Source organism: Callionymus lyra, chromosome 11 (assembly GCF_982586985.1).
Source record: "Callionymus lyra chromosome 11, fCalLyr1.hap1.1, whole genome shotgun sequence".
Taxonomy (NCBI): Eukaryota; Metazoa; Chordata; class Actinopteri; order Syngnathiformes; family Callionymidae; genus Callionymus; species Callionymus lyra.
In genome coordinates, this window is record NC_141828.1 from 25,794,546 (window position 1) to 25,814,357 (window position 19,812).

At 35.0% G+C, this 19,812-nt stretch overlaps 2 protein-coding genes across 3 annotated transcripts; one reads left to right on the plus strand and one right to left on the minus strand.

The window, feature by feature from the left end:
* Positions 1-1,084: 1,084 nt before the first annotated feature.
* On the plus strand, positions 1,085-7,842 carry fbxo9 (F-box protein 9). Of its 2 annotated transcripts, none has more exons than XM_087802943.1 (13): positions 1,085-1,271; positions 2,570-2,641; positions 3,065-3,196; positions 3,255-3,312; positions 3,426-3,525; positions 3,890-4,017; positions 4,098-4,212; positions 5,023-5,141; positions 5,308-5,398; positions 5,455-5,550; positions 7,140-7,233; positions 7,334-7,488; positions 7,563-7,842. In XM_087802943.1, the coding sequence occupies exons 1-13, from the start codon at positions 1,269-1,271 to the stop codon at positions 7,666-7,668; spliced, it is 1,269 nt and encodes a 422-aa protein (XP_087659069.1). In that variant the 5' UTR covers positions 1,085-1,268; the 3' UTR covers positions 7,669-7,842. The 2 variants fall into 2 exon arrangements, with proteins under 2 accessions (XP_087659069.1, XP_087659068.1); XM_087802942.1 differs by having other exon boundaries at positions 1,087-1,271; positions 7,560-7,842.
* Positions 7,843-8,786: 944 nt separating this feature from the next.
* On the minus strand, positions 8,787-16,862 carry elovl5 (ELOVL fatty acid elongase 5). Its single transcript, XM_087803288.1, has 7 exons — positions 16,805-16,862; positions 16,240-16,427; positions 13,454-13,531; positions 13,056-13,227; positions 10,623-10,747; positions 10,398-10,532; positions 8,787-9,087 (listed from the first exon to the last, which is right to left on the minus strand). Exons 1-7 carry the CDS (start codon positions 16,860-16,862, stop codon positions 8,986-8,988), a joined length of 858 nt encoding a protein of 285 aa, XP_087659414.1. The 3' UTR covers positions 8,787-8,985.
* Between the last annotated feature and the right edge of the window lie 2,950 nt (positions 16,863-19,812).

Below are 19,812 nucleotides of genomic sequence, written 5' to 3' on the forward strand. Positions count from 1 at the left end.
TTGTCATTGTTGAATTTAACCAACCTGTACTTCTGTACACTTTCATCCTCTGGAAAGTAAACTAGATGTAGCTTCCCTTTCTCTTGCTTATAACAATTTGACCCAAACTTTAATAGTTTTGACACGTTTGGTTCTCATCCTGTAAATAACTCATATGGAGTTTTCTTTGTGCATCTGTTATAGCACCTGTTTCTTATGTATGCTGCTTATAGTTTAGTTTATATAGCATAGGTCCTCATCTTATCTGGTAACTTGCTTTGTAGCAGTAAACATCTTCCCATGTCATACAATATGCGCCAGCCTCTCTCAGTGCCGTTCTGATGCCTTAATTTGTTTTTCGTTAACATTGTCTTGAAGCCACCCTCGTAGATCACTTTACACTGATCGACAGTTTTTTAAACCGTTTGAAGATAAGAACAATTACCACTCTCATAAATGTCAAACCTTCTGCCAACTTTGGTTACCATGGTATTCTGTCCTTTGCGAAATGTGACCGTTTTATAAAAATATAAAAAACGGTCACATTTCGCAAAGGACAGAATACCAGGACAGAATATATATATATATATATATATATATATATATATATATATATATATATATATATATATATATTTAAATCAATATATTCTAACGTTGGGGTTCAAAGTGTATAGAAATTTCATATTTCAATTAAATCAGATCCAACCTTTCAATAAAGAAATTTATGAATTCAATTATTAAAATTAACATTCAATGATATGTAGAACACATTTCAATAAAAATTAAAGTTTTAACATTTGAAATATTACATTATACCATATTTTGATAATGCATAATTTCACACAAGTAATAAATTAAAAATTATAGCATATAGTTAGCAATAGTTTGTTTATTTGTGCGTTACAGCAGAAAGTAATGCATTACTACTTTACATTAAGTAGCTTTTTCTAAAACACTTATCTCTGAACATGCAATAGTCTTAAAACAATAATGACAAATATTCCTGCTATTTTCATCAACATGTATTCTACAGATGTGCACCACACTACCTGCAGTACAACAGTGTAACAAGGACGTATGTGTTGACACGCGTGAAAGGGGCTGATCCCACTGAGCTGCTCTAAGAACTTGATCTCTACTTCTGCTCGCGGAACTCAGCGAGATGGCTGCGTTCATGCGAGCTCGCAAACATGTTCTCTGCGTCGTGCGTTTCTCTGACCGTGAACTGTAAGAGGGAGACACCGAGCAGCAGTGCGAACGTCGCGCGAGGAACTCTCTGAGCCGTTATGGTGAGTCACGTTTGTCTGCTATGTTAGCTAGTTAGCTGTTAGCATCCCTAGTTTTCTCTCGAGCGGCTTCGCAAATACATTCAAACCTACTTTTAATGCATACTTTATCTCATTTCAACTCGACACTAATTATTAAGTCGCAGCTATGCGCCTCTTTTACAACCGTTTGTTGCATGTTTTTTCTTTTTCATAACAAGCTGTTAAACGGAAGTGACGACACCCGAGTGTTGACTCAGGAGTCCAAGTTAATAGTTCATACCAGAATAAACAAAAACACCTCATCCTAACATGCCATTTTAACACGGGGCTTAAGATGTTCCTTGATAATGTTTTTACGTATGTCTATGTATATTTATAATTATACTCTTATAATTCCAATTATATTTCGATTTAAAGATCATAAAATTGCTGAAATCCAAAACGGTATCAAAATAATGATCAATATTGTCTCCAGTACTCAACTAAAACACCAGAGGCTTGTTTTTTTACACGTTTGCTTTTGTGCTGATCATTTTATCTGCTATGTTCAATTCAATCTCCGATATTATTGTATTTAGTAAAAAACTTTTAGTAATACTTCAATTTACTTTCACACTGATACTTTTTCTTATGAATCTAGTGTTGGATAGGCTTAAACTGGAGCCTCCACCCTTAAATGGTGCTCACAAAACTTGTTTACCAAGTTGAACCGGTAGGTGTTGTTACCTTCAAGCACCTTAAACTGGAGCCTCCACCCTTAAATGGTGCTCACAAAACTTGTTTACCAAGTTGAACCGGTAGGTGTTGTTACCTTCAAGCACCTTAAACTGGAGCCTCCACCCTTAAATGGTGCTCACAAAACTTGTTTACCAAATTCAACCAGTAGGTGTTGTTACCTTCAAGCAAGTCTAGATCCTGTGTGACTTTTTACACAACCAATTGGATTATTTCTTCTCTAGTTAGGTGGAGTTGTGTATTTGTTTTTCAGGCTTCTGCCATTGAGCGAGGGATATTTAGGATACGCCTCATGTTACAGATCAGCTTCCAGACAAGTTCAAATTTCACAAAGTGTAATTAATAAATTGTAAAGATTTTCTATTAGATTAGTATTATGTTCACTTTCCTCTAATTTGACATTGTGTGCATTTTATTTCATTCAAAAGTTGGAAAAATAATTACCGTACCGTAGATCGGTAGGTATTCCAATGGCAAATGACTCAATTTAATGTTTCTTGAATGAAAATAGGTGAGACACTTGATGATTGATAAATGTATCTTCGTTGATATAAAAGGATTCTAACGGCTCTTGTTCTAAACAGGCGGAAGAACATGCAGATGTCGAAGGGACAATGGAGGAAGAAGAAGAAGGATCTGATGATCCAAACCTCAATGTAAGTGTTTCATCATACGTTTTGATATCTGTCAAATGCCACAGGGTTGTTAACATTCTATTAAGTGTAGTTGTTAAAAAGCCCATACTTTTTTATGATTTGTTTTGTTTATTCAGAATCAGAAACTTTTATTGCTAAAAGACAGTTGTTTTTTTTAGGCATTGATGTATTCATGTATCATTGACGTATGATGATCTGTGTAATTCTTCCAGTGCAATATACTGTATGCATGCTTATTTATTTCAGTGTGCAAATGCAAAAGAGTGTGTTTAATGTTGTGTTATGTTTTAATTAGACTCACAAATGTTATTTAATGTTTGAAAGTTTAGTCATAGTAGTACTATAAACTCGTATATGTAGATGTGTGTGGAAAACTTAAACGTCTTATTAAATAAAACGGTGTCGCATTCTTTTCTGCTGAAGCCGGAGCTCCACGCGTTCCGAGCTCAGTGGATGTCAGAACTTAAGCCGAGTTCTCAAGGTCCGGGGCGGAGCTGCGGGCTTCTGCGCGGCTCAAGTCTGAAGAAGACTCAAGACGCCGCTCGCGAGCAAAAGGTATGTTGACAACAATGTTGAATTGGTCATTGTTTTGAATAATTCTTCTTCTGGTCAGGCCGCTGAGCTTTTTTTGAGAGCCGTTGAAGAAGAACAAGATGGAGCGGTGTATGAAGGTAGGTGTCGTAACATAAGAGAATCCTTTATTCGCCAGAAAATTGGGAAATCTGTTTCATAAAGTTCAGTTTGACGTTTCAACAAATCACTTTCTCTGTCTTTCTGACGGCAGCTATTAAGTTCTACCGAATGGCCATGCAACTCGTCCCTGACATTGAACATAGGATCAACTACAGTCGTCCTGATGGAACCGATGGAGAAGAAGGAAAATTGTAAGTCTTTGTTTATAAATAAAACCATACTGTAGTTTTCCTTTTATATTAGATATAACCTTATAAAGTTCTTTTGAAAAAATAATTTGGGATGAAATCATGTTGACTTGACTGGGCAGTTGAACTTCCTAGTGAAACCACATAAAAGTCCATAAAAGCATATAAATCGAGTTATTAAAAATAAAACTTTTTTTAAATACGTACAAAAACGTATAAAAACGTTTAACCTTTAAACAGCCTCTGATCAAGTTCAGTTTAATACTGACACAATCAGATTGTGATAGTAATAAACCTTAGGATGTTTCAAATAACTGAATAAACCTTCAAGAGAAAATGGAAACGTTGATTTGTACTTTTGTCATAGTGAAGAGACTGATGGAGACGGTGACATCGAAGATCTCGTCGCCTACTTTGAGCAGCAGCTCTCGCTGGAAAGTTCACTTCCAAAGATCTGCTCTCCTGTGGTAGAACCAACACAGACACACATTTCGGGTGAATGTCAACGACACAAACGCGTGTAAATTCTTGTTCTTGTCTTCACTCGCTAATGTTTCTTCTTCGGGTGAATGCAGAGCTGCCGCAGGAAATCCTGATGTACATATTTCGTTGGGTCGTGTCCAGTCACCTGGACATGAGGGCCCTGGAGCAGCTGTCTCTGGTTTGCAGGGGTTTCTACATTTGTGCAAGGTCAGTCTTAGTGTCAACGTTTAGAAGATCTGGGGATACAACAAAGACATTTTATATGTGAAAAAGCTTTGTGTTTTGTTCTATTCATCCTGTAAACCATCCACAGTTCAGGAGGTAGAAATGATCGACAAACTTTAATAACTTTTTTTTCCTACAATATCAATATTTCACACTACCAATATTGTTTTTACTATAGAATATCATTATATATTTCATCAAAGATTGTATAGTTTACTAAAAATTGCAAATATTGAGTTTGTTCATTTTTATGCTACATTTAAAATTCACTCCACTAGATCTCATTACATCCTCCACAGTTAAAGGAACAATTAAATGACGCGAGACACTGCCGATGACTGAGGACAAGAGGATACAGTGGACTCCAGCAGCTTTTAAAGCTGATGTTTGGACATATTTTGGTTTCAAAACAAATGAAATCAGTTTCAACTTCATCAAGAGTCATGTGGTCTGTAAATTCTGCAACACCAAGGTCAAGGACTCGACAATACTACAAATATATCCTTGTCACTACAGAATCATAATATAGTACAATAAATATATATTGTGGCCCCTGTATTGGGATGCCTTGATCATGCTGTGACCGTATGAACTCTACACTTCTTCTTTTTCCACAACCACATGCACATAAATTCAACTCAGTGCAGCATGAAGTCGAGCACAATATGAAAAATAAGTTGCTTTTAGATATTGAAAAAACAAGTTAATTAACCCCTTTAAAGAAAGAAAACTAATACCACTCAGACTTCAGTGACATAATAACCAGACAATTGATTTACATTTTTCCTCCAGGGAGCCAGAGCTTTGGCGCTCAGCATGTGTGAGAGTGTGGGGAAGGAACTGCACAAAACTCGCACCCCACCTGTCGTGGCGGGAAATGTTTCTGCAAAGACCACGTGTTCACTTCGATGGTAAATAAACATGTCTGTCCTTTGATTAACCTGAATCTCCTGAACATTTTCCACATACATCTACAGCCACCTGGAATTTTGTGTAAAAAAAGACTGACCTGTTCATCACTCATGTTACTGTTTGAACTGTCAGTGACCAAACAAACGCTCTGTTTGACTCCACTAGGGATCTACATCAGCAAAGCTTCTTACATACGTCAAGGAGAAAAGTCTCTGGATGGCTTTTACCGAGCCTGGCATGAAGTGGAGTTCTACAGGTCAGTATTTGCTCTCTTTTTTTTTGAGCCTCAAGTCTAAACGTTGAATCTCACAGGTACCTCCGGTTCTTCTCTGACGGAAGTGTGTTTATGCTGACGACTCCTGACGATCCGTTGACTGTCGTCCCGCGCTTGAGAACCAAGACAACCAGGTAGACCTTAAAACTTGTGTTGTCTCTGGGTCAAAGTGACCCTGAAGGTCTGAAAACAATTGTGTTTGGGGTATCCCTTGTGTCGTCTGTGGGTCAAGATAAAAAAAAATCGCGATCTAATTTTTTTCTGTTTTTCCATTCGGCCATTCTCTGAATTAACTGGACAAGTTGCTTTTTCATGTGTTTCTCATGTGAGCAACTTATAAAAAGGATGAAGGTGCAACAAAATGGAAAAATCTATATACTTCACAATATATTTAAAAATAAATCTATTATATATTATCACATATTTATAATATGAATTATTATAATTATATCCCAAAATTGCAATTAGGTTTCAAACAAGAAGATAAATGGTTAATTAAAGAATTATATTATATTATAAGTTTTAAAAAATCGGATTCATTTTATCAATTAAATCAAAATCCAATGTCTTTATGTCTGTCTTCCTCCTCCCTTTGACCCCTTTCATCCACACATCATTAGGTCCTTTGACTGCATTTAAGTGGCCCTCATGAGGTCAAAGGTCATGTAGAAACAATTTTATTTTGTATTGGTTTCTATTATTCATGTGTAGTCTCTGAAAATGACTATAGGGTTTTTGTTGTAGGACTTTGGTTATTTTGTAAGTATTTATTGACCCTCAAAAACATTTAAGTGAATATATATATTAAAAAAAGTCATTTTAAATACTATAAATAACAGATATTTAGATTCATTTTATGATTGCATACTTACATAGAAAATATTTTTTATAGAAAATATTTTATATTTTTCAGCAAATCAATCAGTTACAAACGTTTACATTATAATAAATTAGGTTAAGTTTGATATCAAATCATTTTGTTTTTAATGTCCTTTTATTTTGTATTCTGCATTGTTGAAATGATGGTTATAATAATGATGATGATACAATTATGATGTATATTAATGTATATATAAATAACCCTTCAGAGTCACATAGTGCTTTACATAAGAAAGGGAAACAAAACCATGACTTAGTTAAACAATTGCAGTAAATAGTACAAAACATTATTTTTGATAATTATCTTAAAGTGATAGTTCACCCAATATTCAAATTTCACATATTTTCCACTCACCCTCATGTCAGCTAAGGGTTGGGATTATTTCGGAGTATTCGGTTATTTTAAGAGTCATAGATAAAAAAAATTTCATTTTAATGTAGCGACTGTAAATCAATTGTTTTCGTCTTTATCTTCGTCCAAAAAGATACTTAAAAACATCCAAATGCTTCCATACTGACTTGATATAAGAGATTTAGGCTGATGGCCTGGTATCAACCGCTCAAAACAAGCCTAAAATATAGACTTGTTTAATATTTTTCTGATCAATTCTTCTCATGTCGAGGCTTTAATAAAAGGGGGACGTTACTGATGAACATCAAAGAGGTATTTGGATGTTTTTTATTTGTCTTTATGGACGAAGATAAAGGAGGGGTTTTGTGTCTCCCAGGGTTTTCTTTTATGCAGGAAATGGGTCCAAATGGCTCTTTGAGTTGTTAAGGTTGCTGCCCCCTGCTCTAGACCAACTAGACTTAATTTTTGTGTAATTTCCGCAAACATCTGCAGAATGGAATCGCTTCTGTTTGGTCATTATCGCCTGTCACAGGAGCGAGACAATCAAACCAAAGTCTATGCTGTTCTCTGCAAGAAGAACCAAGAGGTGAGTCTGAATCCTCTGTGGCAACACTTTGCTCCACCATGGTCAGTATACAGATCAATGGTGAAAAAGAAAATGACCTTTTCTGCCCTTTCAACCTCAGAAACCAGCAGAGAAACAAGCTAATCGGTTCTGCAGGCGGAACCCAGCCCAAGAGGCCGATCGGAACTTCTGTATAGGACTGAATCTGTCCTCCAGGGGGAGCCATCGCTTCTGTAAGCTGGAGTGGTTTCAGCACTCGCACCAAGTCATCTATAAGTGAGTATGAGCCACAGTGACGACAGGCTTGTTGACTTGTACCTGTATTAATATGAACTCCCTCCCTCAAGGAGGACGGGGGAAGTGATGGAGACTTCCTTCGAGCTGGACAAGATGTACACACCTTTCTACTTTGCACGAGTGAGAAGTTACACAGCGTTCTGTGAGCAGCCGCTGTAGTCTGTGTGTAGATCCACGACCCTCGTCGTCTTGAAACCATCAGAACCACCAGTTCAAGAAGTCCATCAGTGACTCCCGACTAGATGAATGTTCTCAAATAAACAACCTGTTGGTCTGTAAAATCTGTTGTATTTTCACGGCAAAGACCCGAGCATGAATAAAATATGCAGAAGACTGTGTGTGTGTGTGTGTGTATGTGTGTGTCTAGGACACACAGGAGTATAATCCATGCAGCCTCTCTTCAGAGCCAGATGGATCAAACAGGATTTGCTAGAAAACATTTGAAAATTGTATTAGTTGTTTTGTCGTGATTTGAGTCCTGATGTTGGACTGCAGCTCTGCACATGTAGGTCAAATGCTGAAGCACTTTTGTTCTGATCCATCAGACTCTCCTCGCAGGTTAATAGAATTCTTCAGGAAGAAATGTTTTTCTGTCCACTTTACTGCAGTTCATATACTTGTTCATATTTCCTCCTTTTCCAAGTCTTATTTTTCATTTTTAGCACTTTTAGCAATTTGTTTTTTAAATTATTCTGTCATTTCATTTTTAAACAATTGTCCCGGACGAGTAAAACACATGTTTGTATTCTAAAAATCACTCGTATACAATCAAACTTCAACTGTAATCAAACCATCTAAACAATATAAAGTTTATTACCTACCGGTCGGCACAATATTAGTTAGGTAAGTTAATGGGTTGTCAAGGGAGGGACTTGGACCAGCAGCTCCACTATCGTTCGATCTGTGATGACCTGCTCAAGGGAAGAACCTTCTTAGAATACGATGGTGGTGCCACGAGTGCAGACGTGACATCATCAGTGCCACACATCAATTGTTATTTACGACCTGTTGCATAGGAACCAGTGATAGCAACAACACAGCCACGTCAACATATGTCGCGCTGCCAGTGGACGCGAGTACTATTCCCACTCAGAGCTGGCTTGTCGGTGTTACAGGCATTACTAGTCGACCCATCTTTCTAATAAATGCGAACCAAAGTCAGGATCGTGAGAAAAAACGTCCTTCAGTTTGTGCAAGATTTGAGCTTTATTTAAAGTCAAAATATTACCTTCAACATTTCACCGTTGAGTCGCTTGTCATGTCACCAACGTGCAAGATTGTGCAAGGATTCCCACGTTTAGATTTTCCAACAGATAAACGACTCTGGACTCTGATAAAACATATACGTGCAATAACGTCTGCTGAGGAACATGTTGGAGATGAAGGTGTGCGACACCTGGACTCATCGCACCTGGAGGACATGAATAATTTAACACAAATGTTGCGAGGCTCTTGAAAAGTAGCTTCTTCGGAGCGTCAGTCGACTCTCACTTTCTCTGGGTCAGAGTTTGTTTTTCCATTTGTGGAGCCAAATGACTTCATCTTCCTGCTCACTGTATCTTTGTTCTTCTTGTAGGCCTGAAGAGACACGAGACTTTACTACACAATATTACACACTCACTTAAAACATGAATCCATAATAGAAGCTTGAGTTGACAAACTACAGTGCCCTGCAAAAGTATTCAACCACCATTGGATTCTTACCTATTTTGTGATATTACAGCATGAAGATCAATGTTTTTAAATCTGGGTTTGATGTGATCGATCAAGTGGTTTAAGGGGAAACATTTAAATGTGTTGGAATGACCTCGTCAAAGCCCAAACTTCAATCCAATAGAACATCTGTGGTCAGACTCAAAGATTGTTCAGCCTGAAGGAGTAATGGGCAGATCCCAGTGGAAAGATGTGACGAGCTCACTGAGACTTAGTGGTGGTTCTAAGTATTGACTTCCGGGTGGTGAGTAGTTATGCACAATCACTTTTTCTTTTTATCTTTATATTTAGTTATTTTTTCCTATTTGTCGTTTGCTTCACATTCAAAATCTTCACAGTTGTGCAGCATGTTCTGTCAATTAAATGTTGCAAATCCTCCAACAGTCCATGTTAATTCCAGATTTTATAGGCAGCAAATCATGAAACATGCTAAGGTGGGTGAATACTTTTGCAAGGCACCGTACAATCAAGTCAATATACAAACTGAACAGGTTGTCAGTCTTGGACTGAGGGAGGAAACCCCCTGACATGTTCAGGGTTTCTCTTTGATACAATAACTTGTTTAAATGGTGCATACATTCCTTTTTCTAAGTGACGTGAGAAACATACTGCTCACATGACACACATCAGTAGTGACATGACACCCATAAATGATCACATGGTACACAAATTATCACATGACACACATACATGATCACATGACACCCATTAATGATCACATAGCACACATTTATAATCACATGGCACACATAAATGATCACATGACACGCATACATTATCACATGACACCCATTAATGATCACATGGCACATATTTATAATCACATGGCCCACATAAATGATCACATGGTACACAAATGATCACATGACACGCATACATTATCACACGCCACCCATAAATGATCACATGGCCCACATAAATGATCACATGAAACCCATAAATGATCACAAGACACCCATAAATGATCACATGACACCAATTAATGATCACATTACACCCATAAATGATCACATGACACACATTAGTAATCACATGACACCCAAAAATGATCACATAAAAACAAAATGTTTTGCACTATTTATATATTTATATATATAAATGATCAAATGACTTCAATTCAACAATTAACTTGCATAATAAACCTTGATGAGCAAGGAAGGATGGAAGCCGCTCACCTGAAGGTAGAAGTTGGAGAAGAAGAGGACGAGCGTGATCATGTAGCTGACCAGGAAGAGCAGCCAGGTCAGAGGGAAGCCACACGGCCAGACCAGTGCGGAGGACGTCTGCAGGACGGTGATGCAGAACTGGACCTGCACAGGAAACAAGGACGATGAAGGTTCTATTGATCCGCAGAGACGGAAATATCCGAGAAGCGTTCCTGACAGTAAGAGGAAACTCACCAGCTGGAACTGTGTGATGTATTTCTTCCACCAGAGGAACGGACGCATCACTGGGATGGCCGAGAGCAGGTAGTAGGAGTACATGACCACGTGAACCAAACTGTTGATGCACGGCCCGAAGAAGGCTGGAGACACAACAAGTAATCTGCATGAGGTTTGAAAAAAAACCTCACATGTTTGTATCATTCTAAACTTATTCTCAAAATCTAAACTATTCTTATTCCTCTGGCCATCAGACTGCTGAATGAAATATAACTTGAGCTATGCACTATTTAAAAAATGATGTATTTATTCTATTTATAACATATTAGCACTATTTTTCACTTATTTATATATATACTTTTATATACATTAATTTGTCTACATTAATTATTATTATCTACAATTTTACTTAATTTTTTACAGGTAGAGAAAGTAAATCATTTTCATTCAAAGTTTTGTTTTTTACTCAATAATAATGTATTTGCTCTTTTCTTTTCATTACATGTTCTTTAACAAAGGCATTGTCTCTTTAAGCAGCATCATGGATATGACTAAACCCTTGCAGGAGTCGAGTTATGAAGCAAACAGAAAATGATCATTATCTATTTGTTTGTTTAGATTGTTAGATTCTGGGGCCGGTTATTAACCCTGTGACACATAAGAGAGAAACCAAAGGCTATACTTGCTAACAGTTCTAACCACTGTAAGGTGAAGTCTCATCACTCGAATACAATCAGATATTTTCAACAATAATCAAACAATTTTCAACTATAATCAAACAATTTTTAAACTATAATCAAACAATTTTCAACTGTAATCAAACAATTTTCAACTATAAACAAACAATTTTCAACTATAAACAAACAACTTTCAACTATAAACAAACAACTTTAAACTATAATCAAACAATTTTCAACTATAAACAAACAATTTTTAAACTATAATCAAACAATTTTCAACTGTAATCAAACAATTTTCAACTATAAACAAACAATTTTCAACTATAAACAAACAACTTTCAACTATAAACAAACAACTTTCAACTATAATCAAACAATTTTCAACTATAAACAAACAATTTTTAAACTATAATCAAACAATTTTCAACTGTAATCAAACAATTTTCAACTATAAACAAACAATTTTCAACTATAAACAAACAACTTTCAACTATAAACAAACAACTTTCAACTATAATCAAACAATTTTCAACTATAAACAAACAATTATCAACTATAATCAAACAATTTTCAACTATAAACAAACAATTTTCAAGTATGATCAAACAATTTTCAACTATAAACAAACAATTTTCAACTAGAATCAAACAATTTTAAACATAGAATCAAACAATTTTCAACTGTAATAAAACAATTTTCAACTATAAACAAACAATTATCAACTATAATCAAACAACTTTCAACTATAAACAAACAACTTTCAACTATAATCAAACAATTTTCAACTATAAACAAAAAATTATCAACTATAATCAAACAATTTTCAACTATAAACAAACAATTTTCAACTAGAATCAAACAATTTTAAACATAGAATCAAACAATTTTCAACTGTAATCAAACAATTTTCAACTATAAACAAACAATTTTCAACTATAAACAAACAACTTTCAACTATAAACAAACAACTTTCAACTATAATCAAACAATTTTCAACTATAAACAAACAATTATCAACTATAATCAAACAATTTTCAACTATAAACAAACAATTTTCAACTATAATCAAATAATTTTAAACTAGAATCAAACAATTTTAAACATAGAATCAAACAATTTTAAACTATTAACAAACAATTTTAAACTATAAACAAATAATTTTAAACTATAAACAAACAATTATCAACTATAATCAAACAATTTTCAACTATAAACAAACAATTTTCAACTATAATCAAATAATTTTAAACTAGAATCAAACAATTTTAAACATAGAATCAAACAATTTTAAACTATTAACAAACAATTTTAAACTATAAACAAATAATTTTAAACTATAAACAAATAATTTTCAACTATAATCAAACAATTTTCAACTATTTTAAAAGGATCCAAAAGAAGTAAAGTTCTTATTATTCCTGCCACTTATGTATACTTTTCTATTTCACTGAACAAAATATTTACTTACTTATTTAATTTATTTTTCTTCCACGTTAAATAATCATGTTGCCTTTATCAATGTCTTCTGATTGCTTATTTGTATTTGATCATTTATTTATTTATAATTGAATATTGATTGATTGATTGTGATCTGCACATAAATAAGTGTAAGTGTATGTTGAAGATCAGCATTACATTTCTGTACATTTGCACAAAAAAAAGAAAGGAAATTCCAATATTTAATTGTAATAAATTCATAGTAGGTGATGATCTTTTGCAGCACATGTTGCTACGACTGTGTTTACGACTCCATGACTGGGGAAACACTCACTGTGGCCGCAGGGGATCCAGTTCATGACAAACCACCAGATGTTGAACATGCTGGCGTGATGGTAGACGTGCAGGAAGCTGATCTGGTGGTTGTTCTTTCTCAGGATGAAGAAGAACGTGTCCATGAACTCCACCAGTTTAGAGAAGTAGTACCACCACAGGATGCTCATGATCTGGACACAGTGTCGGAGGAAGTGTGAGGAGAATCTTCAAGGAGTTGCAACTTCAGGGTCAGAGGTCAGAGCAGCTCCATGAGCTCATGGACGACTCAGATGAGAACCGACGCACTGACCTGACCTCGTCTGCAGGATTTATCACTTGTTGCTCTCGGAGCTTCAGTCCAGTGAAAAAGTGTCTTCTGGAGATTAAAAAAGGATAGGAATTGTGCTCACAACCCACCTTTGTGTCGGCCGGACCGGCGCTGTGTGTGTCCTGGCAGAAGAGGTTGTAGCCGCCGTGCCACGCCGTGCTCAAGAGCTGAGGAAAAGCACAGAGAAGTCTTCACAGTTCGTTACAGAGAAGTCATGACAGTGAAGAATTAACTATTAGTTTTTAATCATTTATTTCAAGGTCAAACCAACCATAACATGTTTTTTCTTTAGGATTTGAAGCCTGTTTTTCTCATCTTTTTCCATAAAGAGGACTTCATTTATTAACATAGTATTACTGTATGTATTGATTATTACTAAAGTATTACTGCATATTTGAACACAGTATTACTACATGATTGAATAGAGTATTACTTAATGTATTACTACACTATTATTTATTGTAATACTGCATGTATAACTACAATATTACTTAATTTACTAATACAGAATTAAAGCATGTATTACTTAATACTACACTATAAGTGTACTTATTACTCCAGTATCACTGCACTTATTATGTATTACTAGAGTATTATGGCATTCATTACCTATTACTGCATTTATAACTAAATAAAGAAAGATTTTTATTTTGATTTAAATGCTGAACAAACAGGAATCAAACCCAGGACTTTCTTGTTCATGGTAATACGTGTCTTCTTTGTAGGTATTTCTCTCTCCCCAAAGGAATTTTGAATAAAAAATGTGAATAAATAGGTCTTAGATCATGTTTTATATTCTATTCTATATATAACAAAATAGAATGTTTAGCTAATTTAGTTATGTTATACAATTAAATGGTGTAAATACATCTTCTTCTCTCTTTTCTTTAAATGTTTTTCTATCTTTCTATCGCTTGACATTAACAACAGTCACAGTGAAGAATTGAAGTAAAAACAGATGAATGTTCACGTTGATATAACGAAGATGTTTGTGTAAAAAACACACATAGTTGCGCTTGATTTCGCCTCCAAGAGTTAAAACATAACATCGCTATGATACTAATATTTACTCTTAAAGGAGTGATGGTTACATATTAAATGTAGTTTCAAGATTGTGATTAATATTTTGACCTCTTGCACTGCTGCACTAAAATGTTGAAACTAGTGATAATGTTGTGAAGTCAGAACTGCAGACTGTCCTATGACTTTTCTAATAGACATTAGCACACAGAAGACACACACACACCTACAGAACACCATGATCGCTATACAATCAAATATACAAAGATGCAAATACATCTTGTTGTTACTATTCCAATCTTGGAAATTCAGTGTTATGATGTATTTTTTTTAAGTATTTTGTTTTTGTGTTTTTTTCGCAGGAGACACAATTTTATATGTATGGATTTTATTTAAGGTCCGAGAATACAATAATGACATTAAAGTGGTCCGATGTACTGAAAAGGTTGAGGGTACCTGGAATTTCTTGGGATTTATTAATACATGCAGTAATAAGCAATAAATGCATTTATACATGTAGTAATAAATCATAAATGCAATAGTACTGTAGTAATACGCAATACATGCATTAATACATGTAATAATAAATCATAAATGCAATAGTACTGTAGTAATAAGTAATAAATGCAGTAATACATGTAGTAATAAATCATAAATGCAATAGTACTGTAGTAATAAGCAATACATGCATTAATACATGTAATAATAAATCAATCATAAATGCAATAGTACTGTAGTAATACGTAATAAATGCAGTAATAAATGTAGTAATAAATCATAAATGCAATAGCACTGTAGTAATAAGCAATAAATGCATTAATACATGTAATAATAAATCATAAATGCAATAGTACTGTAGTAATAAGCAATAAATGCATTATTACATGTAATAATAAATCATAAATGCAATAGTACTGTAGTAATAAGTAATAAATGCAGTAATACATGTAGTAATAAATCATAAATGCAATAATACTGTAGTAATAAGTAATAAATGCAGTAATACATGTAGTAATAAATCATAAATGCAATAATACTGTAGTAATAAGTAATACATGCCGTTGATACATGTGGTAATACATCTTAAATTCAGTAATACTGTAGCAATAATATATACATAAATAAATACTGTAGGAATAAGTAATAAATGCAGTAATTCTTGAGTAATTAAAGAAATTAATAATGTAGTAATATGACATAAACAAATAAATACTAAAGTACCAAGTAATAATAAGAATACTGTTATAATAATAAAAAATACAGTTCTATATATAAAGGAAGTATAAGTATATATAAGTATTAAATGCGGTAAAACCATAGTAAAAAGTAATAATTGCAGTCAAATTTTAGTAATAAATAATAATTACAGCGGCACTGTAGTTAAACATGCAGTAATAGTGTTGTAATAAGTAATAATTCAGATAAACTGTAGTAAGTAATTCAGTAATACTATTGTGATAAATGTAGTAAAGGTGTAGCAATAAAGCAATAATAGTGTAGTAATAAATGCTGTAATACTGTACTAATATAAGTGATAAATGCAGAAGCACTGTAGTAAGTAATGCAGTAATAGTGTAGTAATAAGTAATGAATGCAGTAACACTGTATAAATAAATGTAATACTGTAGTAATAAATGCAATCATACAATAGTAATAAATGCAGTAACACTGTAGTAAAAAGTAATAAATGCAGGAACACTGTAGTAATAAGTAATCAATGCAGTAACGCTGTAGTAATAAAAACGTGCAGCAGAGAAACAAACAGAGGCTGTGATTATTTTTCTCTTGACTTGTTCTTGTTATCAGATGGTATTTTCTGGCGTGATGGGCGGAGTCACACTGTTGACCCTCTTACCTGATAAAACATGTAGAGAGAGAGAAGAGTGAGGCCCGTGTTGTAGCAAACCAGCAGTTCTCTACAAGCCAGCGCCGGCCGGCGCCTCATGTACTTGGGCCCCGCCCACACAATCAGAAGGTACACGAGCGTGAGGGCAAAGGTCGGGGAGTAATTGTCGAGCAGGAGCCATCCCTGAACCCTCGGATCTGTGGGGGACACAAACGTTTCAGGAAGACACAGATATGACAATACAAAACATTATAACAATCACACTTTATGAATTTGAAGGAAGTAACGAGTCAAAAAACAATACTTGTTTCCTTTAAAGTATGTCAGTCACATCAAAATATTGAATAATTTAACATTTTAAAATGTTGAAAATGTTATTAAAAAAAACAATTAAACAGTTTTCAAAATTGATTATTTTTCTACACATAGAGTTTGATATTCTAATTGCAATAATTCCAAAATAAAATCTAAATTCAATATTATCTTGTTTGTAGTCTTTTAAATTCAATGTAAAAATGTTGGTGTAATAGTTGGCAGACAATAACAAAAGTACTTAAACGTAATCTTGTCTCACCTCGAGGGCCGAGCAGAGACTCCAGGAAGTTGTTCAGCTTATGATCCAGACTTTCCATTTGTCCCCTGAAATAGAACATTATTGATTCACTTGTCAAATTGACGCCATCACTGACTTCCCTCATTCATTTTCTCATTTCTCTGGGAACATCCTACTTCTGACACCATTTATAACACCATGCTTAGATTGTCCCTTCTTTACTTCAACACAACCGGAATAACAAAGAATTAGAGGTGGTTTACATATTAACCATTAGATTCGACAAGTATTATGATACAGGTGCAACAACACGATATACTGTGATACTGTAGGATGTATTTGTAGTATTGTCGAGTACTTGACTCTGGTGTTGCAAAATTTACAGACCACATGACTCTTCACAAGGTCGTAACTGATTTAATTTGTTTTGTAACCAAAATATGTCCAAACATCAGCTTTAAAAGCTTCCACTGTATCCTCCCGTCCTCAGTCATCATCAGGATCTCGCAGGATTTCATAGTTCATTTAGCTGTGGAGGACGTAATGACTGCTGCCATCTAGCGGCCCAGAATTTAGTTGCAACACAAAAATAAAATAAAAAAGAATAAAAAATAAAAAAGTATTACATTTATATTTGCATACTTTGTTGAAATATAAACCATAAAGTAACTTGGATAAAATAACATTTTAAAGCAAAACATATTTTTTATACCAATGATATTTTAGTGTGTTAATATCTTCTAACAGCCCTTGATGGGAGTAGGCTGCGATGCAGCAATCCAACTCACCATCATAGTTAAGTGTCTTGCTCAGGGACACAATGACACACTCCTATTTCGGGCTGGGATTGAACCAGCAACCTCTCAGGCCCAAAGCTGACCGCCTCACCATCCTTCACCCTGCCTTTGACCCCCTTGTGGTCGCGTGAGGAATGTTCTACGTACACACACATCCCACTCATGACACCACTTGAAGCAGAGAGAGCAGGAGTGGAACCGTCAACCGTCGTCCAGCACACTTGGAGAGTCTGTTTGACGAGTGGACATCAGAATGATCTGAGTCAGATCATGGTGATCCAGGAGTCCCAGCAGCCAGTCACAGATTAACCATCAGAGTCAGAGATCCGATTCGTTAGACTCTTAAACTCACTCAACAAGTCTTACGACCCTCACTGTACTCAACATTATGACCAGTCATTAATACCAAAATAATTGCTGCTGAAAACTGTTTCTTTAAATACTTCTGAGTTATTTTGTCAGAAACATCTTCCCTCACCAGAGAAACACACACACACACTCACACTGACACACACTGACACACACAGACACACACACCTACCTCAGAGCACAGACACGCTGGTGTTGACTCTGTGCCGGGCGGCCGATCTGAGCACAATGTGCAGCTCTGTCGCTCAGCTGTACAGCGTAGTGGGAGGGACACACACACACACACACTCATTTCCACATACACACACATATATAGGTTGTATTGTGTATTGGCAACAATCTATGAACACATAAAATATGACTTGCAAGCCATGATTGAAAAATATGACATAAAAAATAAAATAAAATAAAAAATTACAGTATTGTGTAAAGAATATCGCAATATATCACTACACCGTAACACCCCTAATATACATTTCACAGTACAGACTGGAATCCAGTAGGATCCGGAATCCTACTAGTGGAGATTAGAATTCAGATATATCCTAGGACAGATTGCGATTGACGGTATTTTAATTTAAAATTGTCATATGACAAATTTTGATTCCTATCTATCATGGGACATTCCGCAATAGTCCAAACGAATACGATCTATGACCTGGACCAGACGGCTGTCGCCATGGTTACAGTGTGTGTTGACAGAAGGTTAGAATATGAAGTAATTCACCTGGAATAGTAAAGGTGATTGTAGGCTCACCTATGCTGACATTTTAGGTGTGAAATGATTCAGTCTATTTTCCAAAACATTTTGATGTAATCCGAATTTCTCCTATTAGAATTGGAGATTTTCCTGGTAGAATTCCCATTTGTTCTAGGACAGATTGGAATTCCAATAATCAGATCCCAATACAGTAGGATTCCAGATCCTACTGGATTCCAATCTGTACGGTGACATACATATAACTAATAATGTTCATGGAAGCAGAAGCTAGAGTTGGATAGACAATCTGATTATGTCATCGATTGAAGGAGGGATCAGAGTTCCATGACTGGACGGATGAAAATGAACGAATGAGATGATAAATCAGTGGAAGATGATTGACAGGATGAGATGATGAGAAGGTCACAAGGTTCAAATTTTGAAATGGTCAAGTGATTTTTGTCTAATACAACAATTTTGTCTTTTGATATTTTATTCATTTAGTATTAGTACATGTACAACTTTATCGACACACTCAGAGAAAACCACGTTTGTGAAGGTGCAGCTGATTGGATCCATCACAAAATTTTAATATCAAAATAAAATATTTTTACATAAAGTTTAATATTCTAATTCCAATAATTCAAAACATAATTTTCCGAGTTCAATATTTTTTTATTCAGTCTTTAAATTCAATATAAAAATGTTGGTATAATAGTGTCACCAGACAATACCAATAGAGTACAGAGGTACTTGATCAAACTTTCATCCAATCATGTAAAGGGTTACAGAACATGTGACCGATGTGTGTTCAGTCATCACTGACAGAAACAAGCATATTTCGTCCAGCTGATGTTGTGCCTCTTTTTTCTACTTCAATACCACCATCCTCTGGACACGCGGAGAATTACAGTATTGAAGTTTTCAACTACACTTGTTATTTCCGGCCACTAGATGAGTTATTACATCCTCTGCCGCTTAAAGAGCAATGGGATCCTGCCAATGACTGAGGACAAGAGGATACAGTGGACTCAAACAGCCTGAAAAGCTGATGTTTGGATATATTTTGGTTTCAAAACAAATGAAAGCAGTTACGACTTCGTCAAGAGTCATGTGGTCTGTAAATTCATAAACCAGAGTAAAGTACTCGACAAAACTACAAA

What these genes read in the sequence shown, in the direction of transcription:
- elovl5 (XM_087803288.1), bottom strand. Translation starts at nt 16,862, where the DNA reads ATGGAAAGTCTGGATCATAAGCTGAACAACTTCCTGGAGTCTCTGCTC. An exon ending in CTCTCTACATGTTTTATCAG is followed by an intron (nt 13,532 to 16,239) that starts GTAAGAGGGTCA and finishes GCTTTTCCTCAG; the next exon opens with CTCTTGAGCACGGCGTGGCA. An exon ending in TCTCCAACTTCTACCTTCAG is followed by an intron (nt 9,088 to 10,397) that starts GTGAGCGGCTTC and finishes GTGTCTCTTCAG; the next exon opens with GCCTACAAGAAGAACAAAGA.
- fbxo9 (XM_087802942.1), top strand. An exon ending in AGATGGAGCGGTGTATGAAG is followed by an intron (nt 3,313 to 3,425) that starts GTAGGTGTCGTA and finishes TTCTGACGGCAG; the next exon opens with CTATTAAGTTCTACCGAATG. An exon ending in TCTGCAAGAAGAACCAAGAG is followed by an intron (nt 7,234 to 7,333) that starts GTGAGTCTGAAT and finishes TTTCAACCTCAG; the next exon opens with AAACCAGCAGAGAAACAAGC.